The sequence below is a fragment of the Hemicordylus capensis genome, chromosome 3 (genome assembly GCF_027244095.1).
Source record: "Hemicordylus capensis ecotype Gifberg chromosome 3, rHemCap1.1.pri, whole genome shotgun sequence".
In the NCBI taxonomy this organism is placed as follows: Eukaryota; Metazoa; Chordata; class Lepidosauria; order Squamata; family Cordylidae; genus Hemicordylus; species Hemicordylus capensis.
In genome coordinates, this window is record NC_069659.1 from 42,886,291 (window position 1) to 42,903,953 (window position 17,663).

General features: G+C 44.5%; 1 protein-coding gene across 11 annotated transcripts in view; it reads left to right on the forward strand.

The window, feature by feature from the left end:
• Positions 1 to 17,663, forward strand: part of NBEA (neurobeachin) — a 670,094-nt gene that overhangs the window by 77,903 nt on the left and 574,528 nt on the right. For all 11 annotated transcript variants that reach the window (XM_053311836.1, XM_053311837.1, XM_053311835.1 and 8 more), the window contains one exon: positions 2,956 to 3,082. In XM_053311836.1, coding sequence (XP_053167811.1) covers positions 2,956 to 3,082 — 127 coding nt within the window. The remainder of the gene's footprint in view (positions 1 to 2,955; positions 3,083 to 17,663) is intronic.

The window sequence follows — 17,663 nt, forward strand, 5'->3', positions numbered from 1 at the left end:
TGTCAGCGATGCTGGAGAGGTCATTTCATTCCCTTGATGTCAGAAGAAACCTTCTTTATTACCTGAATAAAATAAAATCTTTTAGAAAAGACACTCAACTATTCATATCATACAAGGGAAGAAATATTGGCAACACATTTTCAAGATGACTCACTGATTGATGGATCTAATTGCTATTGCTTACCAAAAAACCAGGGAATTGAACCTCCAAAAACATTTTAAATGAGTTCTTTGTGGATAAAAAAAAATCTCTCGTATTCAGGCTGACTTAGATTCAGACTCCACAATTATTGCAGTATATAATGTGGAGATTCCAGCAACTCCACTTATGTGGTTAAGCAACTATAGGCCTGTCTCCAGTTGTCTGTGGCTGGGCAAGGTAACTGAGAAGCTGGTGTCCTCCCAGCTTCAGGCAGTCTTGGAGGAAACTGATTTATCTAGACCCATTTTGAACTGGCTTTCAGACAGGCTATGGGGTGTGACTCTGTTGGTCCTTTTGGATCTCTTGGTGGCTTTCAATACTATTGACCATGGTATCCTTCTGCAGCATCTGAGGGGATTGTGGGAGGGAGGCACTGCTTTGCAATGGTTCCACTCCTACCTCTCAGGCAGATTCCGAATGATGTCCTTTGGAGACTATTGTTCAAAACCTGAACTTCCATATGGTGTTCCTCAGGGCTCCATATTGTCTCAATGTTGTTTTAACATCTCCATGAAACCTCTGGGAGAGATCATCAGGAGATTTGGTGCAGGGTGTTATCAGTATGCTGGGAGAGATCATCAAGAGCAGGCATAATCTCCCTAAATGCCTGTCTGGAGGCAATGATGGGCTGGATGAGCAGAGACTGAATCCAGATAAGGAGTTACTTACTGTGTGGAGTTGGAACGCGGGAGACAATTTTGACTTGCCGGTTCTGGATGGGGTCACACTTCCCCAGAAGGAACAGATACGCTGTCTGGTTGTGTTTCTGGATCCAAACCTCTCCCTGGCATCCCAGGTTGAGGCAGTGGTCAGAGATGCTTTCTATCAGCTATCAGTACACCAGCTGTGTCTGTTTCTTCAGATAAACATTATCAGAACAGTGGTACATCTGCTGGTAGCCTCCAGGCTTTACTACTGCAATGCACTCTTTGTAGAGCTGCCTTTGTACATAGTTTGGGAACTGCAGTTGGTTCAGAATGTGGCAGCCATGTTGGTCTCTGGGTCTTCTTGGAGAGACCATATTACTTCTGTATTGAAAGAGCTACACTGGCTGCTGATGTTTCTGGGCAAAATAGAAGATGCTGGTTATAACCTATAAAGCCCTAAACAGCTTAGGCCCTGGGTATTTAAGAGAACCTTGTCTTTGCCATGAACCTCACTGCCCATTAAGATCATCTGGAGAGGTTAGTCTGCAGTTCCCACTAGCTCGTTGCTGCCCCAGGGCTTTGAAATGCATGCCTTGCTGAAATAAGAGCGCCTCTCTCCCGATCTCTGACAACTTTTAAAAAGGCAGTTAAGACACAGTTGTTCACCCAGGCTTTCAATTAGATTAACATTTTTTAACATGTTGAATTTTAAATTATTTTAATGTTTTAATTTGTATTGTTTTTATTGTAACAATACCCAGAGACATAAGTTTTGGGTGTTATATAAAATTGTTAATCTATCAGTCAGTCAGTCCAATAAAGCTCACTCCACCAGAACAGTTGACATTTCACTTGCAAACTTATCAGGCAAACCAGCAGCTGAAGTCTGCAAAGCAACTTCTTAGTCTTCCGATCAACCTTTTATAGACACTATACCTTAGACATACATTATGTGGCGAAGGCGAATTTTGGGAAGGCAGTACTTAAGAGTGCTGCAGTGACATTCCTACATCCAACTCCAAGAGTGTAGCTTGTTAATAACCCAATAGTGTGATTGTACACCAGATCATGACAAAGATAAAGAGGTTGCTTACCTTTTTAACTGCTGATCTTTGAGTGATCCATGTATATTCACACAGCCCTCCTACCCGTTCCCGCTGAAGTAATTTACTTTGTCAGTCTCACTTACCTCAACACTTTGGAAGGACTGCTCAACACAGCTGTGTAGTTATCCAGGAACCAAGCATTGGGCACTTCAACTGCTGAATATAATAATCACACTGAGCTCGATGGCTAGAGCTGGAGTGACATGAGGAGCTTGACAATTCCCTTCATGAGGGTACTGCGCAGGCACACTATTCAATACTGTGAATGTACACGGATCACACTAAGATCAGTAGTTACAGGTAAGCAACATGTTGTTTTCCTCTGTAAGACTTACTTGATATGAGGTATTGCAAAATGTTTTTATTACAAAATAAGGTTGCAGAAGAAATTGGATGATTTCAGAATAGATGGAAAATTAACCACTCTCTCCTTTGTGAAGAATCAGATTTACTTTGTTTTTAATTATTTCTTGGCAAGATTTGCCAGGATATTGGACTAGGATCATGTGGTTCACATCCTTCCTCTGCCATGAAGTGACCAGTTTTTACTGACAAGTCACCAAAATTTGGCTTTTGTCTGCTAAAGTGAATAGTAGCAATGTAGTTCAGAAGTGGTTACGAGGGCGAACAGTATAAAGAGAGAGCTTTGCTATGTGCATTAAAAGTTAGAGCTTTACGTAAAACATTTTTTGAACAGAAGTGTTGCATTATGTACAGAAAAAAAGACTGTTCAACTCTTCCAGTATTTCAAGTTTTAGTAAACAGCTAAGCAGCTATCGGCCATTTGGAAGATTTTGCTGTGTTTATTGATTGCAATAATAAGTCAAGCTGTATTGATTTTAATGCATGAATGGTCACTTTCAACTCTATTTTTTTTAAAAAAAAATCTAAAATAGATGTAAAATTAACTCCTTGATCTTGATCGTTCCTAGTAAGCTGTATTTCTAGATCATGAGAACTTCCTCTGAGTACTTTTTTAAAGTTCTCTTTATTATTTCAGCTTTCGTACTAGCAAAGGTGTTGGGTACTCTGCTCACTTTGTTGGCAACTGCTTAATAGTCACATCACTGAAGTCAAAAGGCAAAGGTTTTCAACACTGTGTGAAATACGATTTTCAGCCACGCAAGGTAAGCACAAAATACTTATATGATGAATGGCAAAGTGTAATCAGACACCCCCACCATCCATCCAGCTTTTTATAATTGTGATTATACTCATAAAGATAATAATTTTCTTTGTGCAGTTGTACATTAACTGTTCTTGAGATGATTGTTGTATTCTTAATTTTCTGAACTGTTCTAGAAAAAAAGCACTATAAGCTAATTATTTGCATAATGTATATAGTCGGTTACATGTTAGAAAATGTTTCCTATTAAAATAAGTGTTTGCATTATTTTGGGGCTTTTCTACAATAAAATTTTAAATTGGTAGAAAAGGTAAAACAAAACAGTTTCTCATTCAGATTTAAATAGTTTTTGTAGATATTACAATAGCATGAATATATCTCTCATTTGCTACAATAGCATGCATGGTTAGAAGAGCTCATCTGATCTCCCGGTTTACACTGTACAGGCACAAGATCTTGCAGAACCACCCTAAAGAAATGCTGAGGAAGTTTTAAGTTCTGGAACCCGTTCAAAATCTTATTTCAGAACTCACTGGCAGGATTCTGATATAACATAAACTATGGTTTGTTCTTATGAGCCTTGGACTCATCCCCTCTCCCCTTCACATGTGACAGGAAGAAAATGAAAGCTTCTTTTTGCAGTTTGTAACAAGCATATTCCTTGTTTGGATGAAATGCAAACCGGGAACAGTATTTTTTCCCTTCCCTTGTTTATGAGCCTAAGGTTTATGCTATCTTCTGCTAATAATATCAACCCATGGTGAGTTGTTACATCTGAACCTAGCCATTTCGCCCTTCAACCTAACTTCCAGTATTGTTGGGAGATATTTAACATTAATCCTAAAATTTTTACAAATAGGAAAATACAGATATCGGTGCCTGGAATTAGTGCCTTTCTGAAGAAGAATGATTTCTTATGCTAGAATTCATAATGCTTCTCAGGGTGTTAGTTGTATGTCTGTATTTGCTGTTCAGTGACATTTCCAGACTTCAGAAGAATGCAGGGGGGAAATAGTTAAAGGCAGTCTGTAAACAGGATTATCAAAGTCCCACCACTTTTTGGATTATATTGTGGAAAACTTTAAAATGTCAAGGATGTAGAATATAAGGCATATAATGAGGTCTAAATGAATTTTAATATTTCTTTTTCTACAAAGGGTATTGTTCCAAAGAATAATGTAGGCCTTTACAAACAAACCTGGAAACAGAAGGTCAGCTACCTTTCAGTGACACCCCCACCCCCCCTGGATAAAATAGGGCCATGATGAATAACTTCAAATATAAATCTACAACTCATTAAATATGGAGAATTGTTTAACTTCACTATGAGGTGAAAAACTATGACTGTTGTGTAAGAAGCTCAGGATGTGTATAATGGATATTAGGCTGCGATTAAGGATTCAGTTGGCATCACATCTCTTGTGATGCCAACTGAATGAAGTTTGATATTAGAATTACAGTACCTTTTACAAAAAATAAATCACAATCTTGCAATGCATCCATAAGTTACTAGTCTAGTTGTCCTTACAGACTCTTAGCTGCCTCATCTTGAATTTCAGTAAGAGCTCATAGGAATTTGAAACATGTTTCTTGTCCGGATATTACTTTTCAGCATTTACTTCAGATGTTTATTTTCCTGTTTCTGAAATTTGGAAATGTTCAGTTGTGTTGAATATGAGTCATTGAGAGAGATGCTGCAAAGCTTGTGCTTCTGTTGTTCCTAGATCAACTTTTTGTACTGGAGGAACATGGGTCCAGTACTTTGAGAGCTCCTGTGAGGGCCTCCAGTACATTAGGTTCTTCAGGAGACAATGTGCTCTGAGTGTCTGTCTCCTGCAAAGTAGCAAAAGAGAGTATAAGGAGCAGTATATTAACAGGCAGCAGCCTTGGGAAACATATGCATACAAAATATATGCATTTAGTAAAGAAGTGCAAATCTATTCAAGAGAATCGATTCAAGCTCGAATCAGGCAGTTTCAAGTTATTCAAACTCTGATAGAATCAACCTTATAAGAAAGGGCCAGATTCGAGTTCAAAGCGAATCACCACTGATTTGAGCACCATTTTGTCTCCATGTTTTCCCCTTGCTGATTGGTTTCTTCCAATTGGATTGCTTCTTGATTGGCTTGTTACCATACAAATCAAGTGTTGTCATTGGCAACTGTGCCCCCATTGGCTGGCAGCAAGCAGGAAGGAGGGATTTTCAAAATGTATTTAAGAGGCCTGCTTGGAGGCAGAGAGACAGCAATTTTGTGCCTCAAGAGAGGAGAAAGATCAGAGAGAGACTGCAGCAGCTCAGCACTGGTGGTGGCCTGTGGCTTATCTGGTTTTTCTTTCCTTGCAAACCCAGCTGCTTATTTTATTTCTAAATTTTTAGTCTAATTTCCAGTAGGCTTAGGAGATCACCCGGCATTCTGTGTGTGTGTCCCCCCCACCCCCCACATCAACTTCGCAGTGCCTGGACCAATATGAACCAAATTGGGTAGAGTTGTAGGGGCAGATAAGGGTACCTCAAGGGCATATTTGTGATGATGTCATCCACCCCATTCAAGATGGCAGACGCATGAGCATTTGAGGTGTAAGTGGGCAATCTTATGAACTACCTAACTGATTTGAACCAAATTTGCTACAGCTGTAGGGACATATAGGGACAGCTTAAGGGTGTAGTTTGTAATGATGTCATCCACCCTGATTCAAGATGGCAGATTCATGAACATTTGAGGCACAAGTGGGAACCTATTTGGACCAAATTTGGTACAGTCAGGGACGTAACTATAATAGGGCAAGGGGAGACAGTTGTCTGGGGGCCCACTGCCTTGGGGGGGGGAGAAGCAAATTACATGACTGACTCCCCCAGGCGTGCACCCACTCGGGCTTCCTTCAGTTGTATTCATCCTCCGAAATTGATGTGACTGTTAAGACCTGGAGCTACCAGAACAGCATGTCTTTCTCTAGTACCATTAAATGACTTGCATCGTCCACAATTTACAAAACCCTTTAAAAAATAATTTAGGATGATGATCTATTGTGGTACATAGGTTATATTTTACTATGCTTTTTGTTACCACTATTCAGCCCCATTTAAGATTTCTTTACATCATGAGCTGAGCTTCAGTGAGCGGGGGTGCATTTTAAAATCTTGTCTCTGGGCCCATTCCAACCTTGCTACGCCCCTGGGTACAGTTGTTGGGATACCTGATGTTGTCCATTCCAATTCAAGATGGCAGACACATGGATGTTTGAGGCGCAAGTGGACTAACTTGTGAACTGCCTAACCCATTTGGACCAAATTTAGTCTAGTTGTAGAGGACAGTGAAAGGAAAGTAGGCAGATTAATTCTTACTAAACAATTTATTTTTCATTTGTATCAGCAGCCCCAGTGGCTTTAGCTAGGCTCTGCTGCTTTGAATTTTTTCTTCTTCTGTGGATTTCTTCTTGTTTGTATCCAGCCCTCAGCAGCTTTAATAACTGAGGTGATGTGCTGATTCCCCCCCCCACCTCTTTTGCTGTTCCAAGCTGCACTTTTGCTGCTGCCATTGCACTTCACTTTTTTTGTGGTTTTTTTGGTTGCTGTGTTGACATGTGTCTGGAACCTAACCTGCCAGACTCTCTCTGCTTCTCTTCCCCCCCCCCCGAGGGTTTTCTGTTTTGATTTTTGGGTGGGTGGGTGCCTGACTGGTGCCCACTTGCCTTCCCCCCAGCTGTTGAGTCTACTTGGCCCAAGAGTGCCTCTGAGAGAAAACGTGGCAGACTCCAGCCAAAGATGCTGGAAGCCCCAGGCGAAGATGCCAGAAAGTGAACCCCCACGCTGCCTTGGTCAGGATAGAATTCTTTAATAGGGCCTAGTTTGGGGAAGGGACTAGGTGGTGGCAGCAGGAATGTAGGACAGGAGGGGTGGGCTTGTGATAGAGAGGTCACAGGAGTTCCTTGCTCTTTGTCTTCTCTTTGACTTGCCCCATTGTTGCTTGCTGCCCTGCAAACCCTCACCCATAAAGCCTCCTTATTTATTTGGGGGGATTTGATTTTTCTTGCTTTAGACCAGGGAGGGGGAGGTTGATGCTGTTGGTTGTCGGTGATGGCAAGAGTGGCCTACTGCCCAAGTCATCTGCAGTGCTGCATGGGCTCACCTATCCGGAGGAGCCTGGTTCTGCAGCACAGCCGTCTGAGGCAGCTGAGGTAGAATAGGTGTGTGTTGTGTGTGTGCGTTCCTCCCCATCAGGGAAGAAGCTCTTGCTATGACAGTGGAGGAGGAGGTATCATCGGCTGCTAGCCCAGCCAGATCAATTTCTCCATCGCCCGCCCCAATCCCCGTTGGCAGTGAGACCGCCCCTCCCCCCACATCTGAAACTGAGGAGGAGCAGGAAGTGCTTCCTCTTCCTGGGCCTTGGGCTGAGGGTGGTGGTATTGAGGGTGGTGGTATTGGTGGCCCCCAGAACCAGCAGCTCCATTACCACCATCACCGAAACAATCACGGTGACCCACACCATGCTACCTGCATCCACTGCGGGACACAGGTCAACAGCAGTAAGGACCCTGAGCATCTTATGATGTTGGTGATGCTGCAGCACCTGTTATGGCATCACCTGGGAGTACTTGGACCTGTTGGCAGCAATAGGCCAGCAAAAGTATAGAAATCAAATGGATGGATGGATGGATGGATGAATGAATGAATGAATGACCTGGTATGTGCTTTAGTGGCAAGCTATGCTAAGTAGTGGCAAGCTCCCTCTAAGTAATTAGAAGTGGCAAGCTACTACTCATGTTCACAACACATAGTGGCAAGCTCCCTCTAAGGTGCACATGTGAGCGGGCGCACAGAAAACTGCAGTCCTCCATGCAGCTGTCTTTAGCAGCTGCACAGTCTCCTCCTCCCCCTCCTTGCTCCAAGCTTTGCTCCTCTGCTCCCTCCACCTCCAGCTCACTTCCCTGGTAGCCGGAGGCAGAAGGAAATGTGGTGCACCTCCGCTGTCATCCCTTCCCTACCCCATTCCCAGCAGATCTCCCTGCCCCAACTGGCAGCCACCCCTGGGATGTCCCATCCTGAAGAGGCAGGGCTGTGGGAGGGAGGTGGCAGTGGCTCCTTTCTTACTGATGCCTCTTTCTTAGACTCTGGAATGCTCTCCTGGTGGCTATTCGCTCCTCAGTCTCCATCACATTTTTAGAAAGTGTTTGAAATCTTGGCTTTTTACCCAGGCTTTTATATGATTATCTCTGCTGCTGTTTCCTTGTATTTTGTATCATTTTATGTTTGTATTTTAAATATTTTTAGTCAGATCCATGTTTTTATATTTTAGCTTATCTTCATAATTGTGTATTTTTTTTTATAGTCTTGTTTTAATTTCTGTGTGAACCGCCTTGGGATTGTTTTAATGAAAGGCAGCATATAAATTTAACAATAAATAAAATAAATCTCTAAGCCTTGGAATCCAAAATGGCCATGAGGGGAAGGGGAGGTGGAGGGCAAAGGGGCTGCCTGCTGCCAGGGCTCCATTTAGGCCCCTGATTTACACCCACTAAGTATTCCCAGTCACTCATTGTGCACATCAGGGGGAGGAGGTCACCGCCTGGTGGGATCTATACTGGGACTGGTGCTTTTTAATTTATTCATAAATGATCTAGAAGTAGGGGTAAGCAGTGAGGTGGCCAAATTTGCAGATGACACCAAACTACTTAGGGTAGAGAAATTCAAAACAGATTGTGAGGAGCTCCAAAAGGATCTCTCCAAACTGGGTCAGTGTGTGAGAAAGTGGCAAATGCAGTTCAGTGTTGGCAAGTGTTAAGTGATGCACATTGGAATGAAAAACCCCAACTTCAAGTATACGCTGATGGGATCTGAGCTATCAGTGACTGATCAGGAGAAGGATCTTGGGGCTGTGTTGGACAGTTTGTTGAAAGTGCCAACTCAGTGTGCAGCAGCTGTGAAAAAGGCTAATTCCATGCTAGGGATCATTAGGAAGGAGATTGAAAATAAAACTGCTAATATTATAATGCTTTATACAAAACTATGGTGCAACCACATTTGGTGTACTGCATACAATTCTCGTCATCACATCTAAAGAAGGACATTGTAGAACTGGAAAAGGTGCAGAAGAAGGCAACCAAGATGATCAGGGGCCTAGAGCACCTTTCTTATGAGGCAAGGCTACAACATCTGGGGCTTTTCAGTTTAGAAAAAAGACAACTGCGGGGAGATATGATAGAGGTCTATAAAATCATGCATTGTGTGGAGAAAGTGGCTAGAGAGAAATTTTTCTCCCTCTCACATAACACTAGAACCAGTGGTCATCCTATTATGATTGCCAGGAAATTTAGGACCAACAAATGGAAGTACTTTTTCACACAAGGCATAATCAACTTGTGGAATTCTCTGCCACAAGATGTGGTGACAGCCAACAACTTGGATGGCTTTAAGAGGGGTTTGAATAATTTCATGGAGGAGAGATCTATCAATGGCTACAAGTCAGAGGGCTGTGGGCCACCTCCAGCCTCAAAGGCAGGATGCCTCTGAGTACCAGTTGCAGGGGAGTAACAGCAGGAGAGAGGACATGCCCTCAACTCCTGCTGTAGGCTTCTAGTGGCATCTGGTGGGCCACTGTGTGAAATAGGATGCTGGACTAAATCGGGCTGTTCTTATGACAGGCTCCAAGAATAGGCCCTTCCCCCACTGCTGTGTTAACTCTTGGAAGTTAACCATCCCCAACTGTTACGTTCCAAATCGATCAGATTGGGGAAATTGGCACTCTTGTACAAGCAAGAGAACCCATTCTCCGCACTCTGACCATGGCAATACCCCTGTTGGAAATGACAGGTGCATGTGCACCTTTACAATGCCATCAGGGTGCATGTGTGCCTGTTGCGGTTTCCAATCGGCTAACGTGGTGTTGGCAGGGGAAAAGGTGCCTATGGCCATTTCCAATAAGCTAATGTGGTGGCGGCAGCGAGAAAGATGGTCGATTCCATTGTCCTTGCTATATTCTTTAGTGGTTTTCACACATTACTCCGGGTAAGACAAAGTAGTTTCCTTTGTGGAGGAAAAAAATCAAAGCCCAATCTATATCATGACTCAAAGTTTGCATATCAATACATCCTTTAGAATATTTTATGAACAATATCTTTAAACTCCAGTGAATAACTGGCTGGCTATGGTTGCATTTTTAAATGGTTGGAAGGGAAATTCAGTTGGATTCTTGATCAAATTTAGATCTGTTTGAAGTTCATCAATCTCTAAATCAAAATTAATTACATGGATCTTCATTACCAGGAATACATTGTATAACTTTTGGTTTGAACTTAAGAACCCAGAGTCTTAAATCCAAAACACTTCCTTAAATATCATAAGGGTTTTATCTTTGCACATCTTTATAAAGTATATTTCTTCGATGTGGTCTTTTACACTAATGGGCTATGCACCTGTGCAGAGACCTCATTGGAACCTAACAAGCTCAATTCTCCTGCCTTGGGCAGGGACCCCACCCCCAGCTGCCATATGCAGCTGCAACACTCCTCATCCCCTCAGTCTTTCTTCATCCGCGCTTCAGTACATATCGTGGAATCTGCAGCTCGACGACAAGTAGGACTGATCTATCCCCTTATTGTTTTCTCCCTGCTTCTTTGTTCTCTTCCTTAATTTATTTATCTCTTCGCATAGTTAGTGGTTTTTTCTTGGCGTCTTGTTTTCTTATGGTCTTCTTTCAGAGCTCCGATCCCAGCGAAGATGGACCATGGTGGCCGGCTGGCCTTTGGTGTTTATGCCAGGAACAACGAATTTTTAAAAGTGCGTTTGGTGCGGATAGAAGATCCCTTCCCTCGATACTCATACCGAGTGTCTCTTGTGTTTGGGGGAATCCCACATTGTTGAGACCTGCCTTCAGTCAAAAATTAACGAAGCAGGCTCGCAAGAATAGGGCTTCTCACCAGCACACAGCCCTGTGGGACTTGGCTCTCCATTCTTCGGAAGCCCTTTCATTAAAGTGATCCGCGAAAATAGCTTCATCTGTGACAACGGAGCGCTTTGTATCTGCTCCGGTAGAGGCCGAGATTCCGAGCTCGGTACCGGTATCAACGCCCCCTGTGGTTGTCCCTTCAACTATGTTGAGTGAGCAGATGCGTGCAGAAGATCCTGCGGGCAATTGTGGTATCAAAATCGCCTTCGGTCTCTGTGACTTCGATGCCTAAAAACAAAAAGAAGTTGAAGTCGCATCATCATGATCTGCCAGCAGGTCAACATCTTTCCCCAATACCTAAGTGGAAGACTGCCCCATCGGCCCCTGACTTGGAGGCCCCTGTGACCAAGAAATCTAGGATTGATCCTGCATGTCCAGCTCTGAAACCTTCGGTACCAGCCAGACCTACCTCGCCCGATGAGGAGGACTCATTGAATTTAGTACCCACCCGAGTTCGGTCGAGCAGGGAGCGCTTTATACTATCGGATGAACCCAGCTACGCCTCATTGGGCAGGGAAGCATATTCTTCTAGGCGTCATTCACCCCTTCAGAGTCTCCAGGACCACATTCCTCTTAGCGACCACAGCTATCGCTGGGACTCAGTAGAGTTCAAGAGTATTGCTGGAGTACAAGCAAGATCGGGACTGGGACTGTCATGACTCTGTCTGCTCAGATTGCTATCGATCATTAGAGCACTGATCTCCCTCGGTGGTGGTTGAGCCTTCTTATGCACCTTGGCACTGAGTCTCTGGATCATATGGACAGTATCCAGCAGACTATCATTTGAACTATTCCAACTTTGGAAGGCCCAGATACGGCCCCCGTTATTTGGAGGCTCCCTCTTATGAGACACACGGCACTGTAAGGGGATGGCGGCAAACACTGTCTCACTTGGAAGAGAGGCTGCATTCCCACTTGCCCCAGCATCCCCCCCGCCCCCCGGGACTGTACCAAGTGTCACGAACTGCCCCCTTCGACTCTGCTGCAACAGACGGCTGTCCTTATCCCGGTGCAACCAGCGGAGATACCTGCTTCGATACTGAGCGAACCAGCTACCAAGCCAGTCTCTCCAGAAGAATTGATGCCCTTAGATCAGGACTGTCTGGTTCCTCCTGAATCGGAGGATGATAGTGATACCAGCTCGCATGAGTCGGACTGTGCTTCACAATGTTTGTCCCCTCTTGATATCCAGTCGGATCCAGACCAATCTCCCCGTGTGAGGACCTCAAACTCTACTCAGCTTACATGACACATATGGATTCAGCCCTGGATATTAGCCTCGGTACCCAGCAGAAAGGAGAACCGGATCCGCTGTTCAGCATGATCGATTCAGAAGCCAAGATACCGGCTGCACTACCCCTCAGTTCGGCATTACTGAAGATCATGAAGGGCTATTGGAAGAAACTGGTGACTCTTTCTCAACCTAATTGGCACCTGGAAAACTTCTACAAAGTACAGTTACAGGACAATACGGCCTTTTTAAAAAACCACCCCGCACCAAATTCGATCATGGTGGAGGCATCTTTGCTATGCTCCACGGGCCACCGCCAGTTAGCACCCAGTGACAGAGAAGGGAGAAAATTGGACTCCTTTGGGAGATGACTTTATTCAGCTTCAGCCCTCCACTTAAGAGTGGCTAATTATCAGGTGTATAATGCAAGATATAACCACTTTTTGAGGGGGAAAGGTGGGCCCGTTTTTGGATCTCTTACTTCAGGACAAGAGAGATCCGGCCAAGGCGTTCTTTCGAGAGGCTATTCAGGTGGCCAAACAGGAGCTGTACTCAGCCAGGCACGCAGCTGAGTGCGCAGCCAAAGTCATGGCCACAACTGTGGCACTTAGATGGCATGCCTGCCTGTGTTCATTGGGGTTGAACTATGAGGTCCATGCTAGGGTTGAGGACCTGCCCTTCGAGGGCTCCAGCCTGTTGGCAGAAGAAAAGGATGACAAGCTCCAGAAGGTGCAGAAGTTGAAAAGCACAGCACATTTGATGTTCTACCCATCCCTGAAAATGAACCCACAGAAGACTTCCAGGTGGTCACCGTATCAGCAACACAAGGCCCTGTCTCAACAGCACTTTCCATCCAAGCATTCCTTTTGGAGCAACAAATTCCAGCCCAAGTTCAAGTCTGGTTCACAGTCAAGCAAACCTTCCTTCCAAAAGCAATGCCTGGGTTCTTCTCAGAAGAAGCAATGACTCAGGGTGCTTCTGGACTCGCCTAGCCCCATTTTCCGACAACTGGGACAGAGTGAATACGGATCAGTGGGTTCTTACAGTTACACGTTTGGGCTATGCCCTAGAGTTCGATGGCACGCTGCCCGTGTCCGGCATTGTGAGTACTCTATCTACTCCAGAGTTGGATCAAGAGGTCACCAAGCTCCTATTAAAAGATGCAATTGAGAAGGTTGCCAATCTGGACAGTCCCGGTTTCTACTCCCGGTATTTTATAGTGCCAAAACCAGACAGAGGTCGGAGAACTATACTGGATCTCAGGGCCATGAACAGGCATCTGTTGTACAAAACATTTCAGATGCTATCGATACCGACCATCATGTCAATCTTGGTCTCTTTGGACTTAAAAGATGCATATTACCATGTCCCAATTAACCCTCGGCATTGGCTCTTCTTGCGCTTCCAGATAGGGGGGATCCCCTATGAATTCAAAGCTTTGCCGTTCAGTCTTATGACGGCACTGAGGGTTTTTACGAAATGCCTCGCCCCTGTGGTGGCTTTCCAGCAGGGGAGAGGGTTGCAGGTGCTGCCATACTGAGATGATTGGCTCATCATGGCAAGCACCAGGTGGGTGATTCTGAAGGCCCTAGAGTTCATGGTGGACACCCTGAAGGGTTTAGGTTTCCAAATCAATTTTGAGAAATTTCAGTTGGAACCCACCAGCAGGATACAGTTCATAGGGCTGATATTCGATACAGCCTTGGAGAACGTCTTTCTTCCTGACATCCGTATATGTACTTTCAAGAGGCTGGCCATTAATTTCCTGGCAGGAGGTCCACAATCTCTGTACTCAGTACAACACCTGTTGGGTCATGTGGCAGCCACCACATACGTATTGCCACAGACATGTCATCGCATGCAGATTATCCAGAGATGGTTTTTGGATGTGTTCGATCCCCTTCGGGATCCAGGCCATCTAGAATGCACTCCTCCTCTATGAGTACAGGCGACGGCAGAATGTGGACTCAGTTCCAACAACTAAACTTCACTGCCCCCCCTTTGGACTCCCAGTTCCTGTTGGGTGATCATGATGGACGCCTCGGAGCTCGGGTGGGGAGCGCACTTGGAAGGGCTGCTCCTGTTCCCCAGGGAGCACTCCCATCACATCAGTTATTTGGAGCTGTTGGCCATTTTCAATGCCCTCAAGGGCTTCCTGCCTATGATCAGGGTCCACTTGGTGACCATACAAACAGACAATACGATGGCAAAAGCCTTTGTCAACTGAGGGAAGGATGTCTTTGAGGAGTCTTCTGCTTCTGTCTCTGGACCTTTGGCATTGGTGCATGACACATGCGGTGTCACCCCAGGTGGTTCATATACAGGGCTCCTTGAATGTTCAAGTGGACACCCTGAGCAGAATGAAGGTGGTCTCCCACGAGTGGGTGTTGAACCGCAGTGTTCTCAGAAACATTTGTGAAATGGGCTGTTCCCACTCTGGACCTCTTTGCCTCCCAGGGCAATGCTCAATGTGCTCAGTATTGCTCCGGGGGAGGGATAGGCGAGGACTCTCTGGGCGATGCCTCTGTATTATCTTGGGCAGGTCCTCTCTTATATGTGTTTTCCCCATTTCCCCTTCTTCCGAAGGTCCTGAGCATACTACGGGCAGATTGACTAAAGGCCATTCTGATAGCCCCATGGTGGCCCAGGCAGCCATGGTTTCTGACCTTGAGCTGCTTGGCAGTAGACTAGATATGACTGCTGGCCTTACCAGACCTGCTGTCACAGGAGGAGGATCGGGTGTTCTACCTGGATGTTCAGACTCTCCATCTAACGGCATGGAAGGTCTTGCCAACTTCCCGTTGAGACTTAAGGAAGTTTTGGTGGCTGCCAGGAAGCAGTCCACGCACAAGGCTTATGATCACAAGTGGACTCGTTTCTGTTTGTTCGCTTCCCTACATGGGTTTGATGCATGTAATCCATCTGTACAAGATATATGTAATTATCTGTTGTCACTCCAGGAGTCTGGATTAAAGCTTTCCTCCCTTAAGGTGTATTTAGTGGCCGTTGTGGCACATTCTCCTCCTGGCCAGACTTCTTGATTTAAAGACCCAGTAATTAAGTTTCCTAAAAGGTTTAATGAATGTGTTCCCAGATGAATCTGTCATGTCGCCTGACCTGTCAGTGGTGTTGGCTGGTCTGCTGCAAACACGGTTTGAGCCTTTGGCCTCAATTGATCCTCATCTTCTCACCTGGAAGGTCGCATTTTTGGTGGCTATTACCTCCGTCAGGAGAGTCAGTGAGTTCAGAGCCCTGAAGGTTGACTAGCCGTATCTGCAGTTCCATAAGAACAAAGTCGTGCTTAGGCCAGATGTCCAGTTTCTGCTCAAGGTGGTATCTGTGTTTCACTGCTTGTCCCTGCTCACTTTGCCCGTGTTTTTCCCAGATCCTTCTACAGATGCTGAAAGGAGGTTACACCATTTGGACATTCAAAGTGCATTATCCTTCTACTAGAGGGCTGCTGAGTGGAGGAAGTCCCCTGCCTTGTTTGTTTTATACGATGGACCACGTAAAGGTCTATGTAAAGTTTTAGCCCAATCCATGTCTAGGTGGATTGTGTCCACAATTGAGCTTTGTTACTCATAAATAGTTGCCTGCGACAGTTAAGGCACATTCTGTTAGGTCTGTGGCGGCCTCCATAGCCTTTGATCGTGCAGTTGCCTTGGACGCTATATTCCAGGCAGCTACCTGGGCCTCGCCACATTTATTTATACATCAGCTGAGCCCATTTCTCGAGATCAGTGACATCAAAACAGTGGTACATCTGTTGGTAACTTCCAGACTTGACTTCTGTAATGCGCTCTACATGGGGCTGCCTTTGTGCGTAGTCCAGAAACTTCCGTTGGTTCAGAATGCAGCAGGCAGGTTGGTCTCTGGGTCATCTTGGAGAGACCACGTTACTCCTTTACTGATGGAACTACACTGGCTGCCAATAGGTTTCCGGACAAAATACGAAGTGCTAGTTATAACTTATAAAGTCCTAAATGGCTTAGGCCCTGGGTATTTAAGAGAATGTTGTCTTCACTAAGAGCCCCACTGCCCATTGAGGTTATCTGAGGAGGCCCGTCTCCAGTTACCGCCAACTCGTTTGGTGGCTACATAGAGACAGGCCTTCTCGGTCACTGCCCCAAGATTGTGGCATGCGCTCCTTGCTGAGATACAATCCTCTCCATCTCTGGCAATTTTCAAAAAAACACCTGAAAACCCATCTTTTTGCCCAAGCTTTCTCAGCTTCCTAAATTTTTTAAGGTTTTAATCTCTGGTTTATTTTTAAATTGCTAAATTGTTTTAAGTTTTTTGTATGTTTTTAACTTGTTTTATGCTATTGTTAACCGCCCAGAAACTAACATTTGGGGCAGTGTACAAATTAGATAAATAAATAAATAAAAATTATACAATGATGTCAGAGCATGAAATGATGCTGTGTTTGGCAGGAGTGTCCTGCAGTCAGTTTTCAGTTGATATGTTTGTTTATGAAATAAACATTTCTGGCAGATTATATATTGCTTCTGTTTCTTCCTTCCTCCTTGGTTGCTAGCTTGTTATGTGCCCATTAGCGTAAAAGACAGAGACCACATTGAAGAACTACAGGTTACTCACCTGTAACGTTGGTTCTTTTAGTGGTCATCTGTCCTTTTACATGCCCGACCATCCTCCCTGCGGGGTTCACTGAAGCTTGGCTCTGTGACTGAGTGGATGAGGAGTGGAGCAGCCACATATGGTGGCTGGGGTTGGGGTCCCCGCCCCAAGCAGGAGAATTGAGGTTGTTAGATTCCGACAAGGTCTCTGCGCAGGCGCATAGCCCATTAATGTAAAAGGACAGATGACCACTAGAAGAACCAATGTTGCAGGTGAGTAACCTGTAGGTATGCTGCAGAATATATAAAGTGTTGATTTTCAGAGGCTTTTGAAGATTCTTTCTTTAAAAAAAATAGAAGAGATAAAAACTAGTTTAATTTCTTCAACTGAAGCAAGCAGTGAAATAAGACATTGTTTTTGCAGGGCTGTTCATCCTTTGAAAGTATGGTCAGCAAGTATGTTCATCCTTTGAAAGTCTTCAGGGGACAAGATGTTTGATGCATTCTATACTTTAAAGCCTCTAGCAGGAAAAATTAGTCCAGAATCTGTTTCTTGTCAGGGGTGGGGTGGGCTGAGGAGAAAGTGAGACTGCGTGTAACCATTCAGTCTTCAAAAGACCGTAATAGAAAATTGTGGGTTTTTTAAACAGTATTTCCCTTCCATATCATTCTTTCAAATTTACACACTGAAAAAAAGTTGGAGTTTAATCAGTTCAAGAAGTATATATTGTTGCATGCAACTGACTTCATATGAAAGATACAAATGATTTTTGTGTGTGGTGGAATATGAAGCAATATTTACTGAGGACTGACTTTGAGATATCAATATAT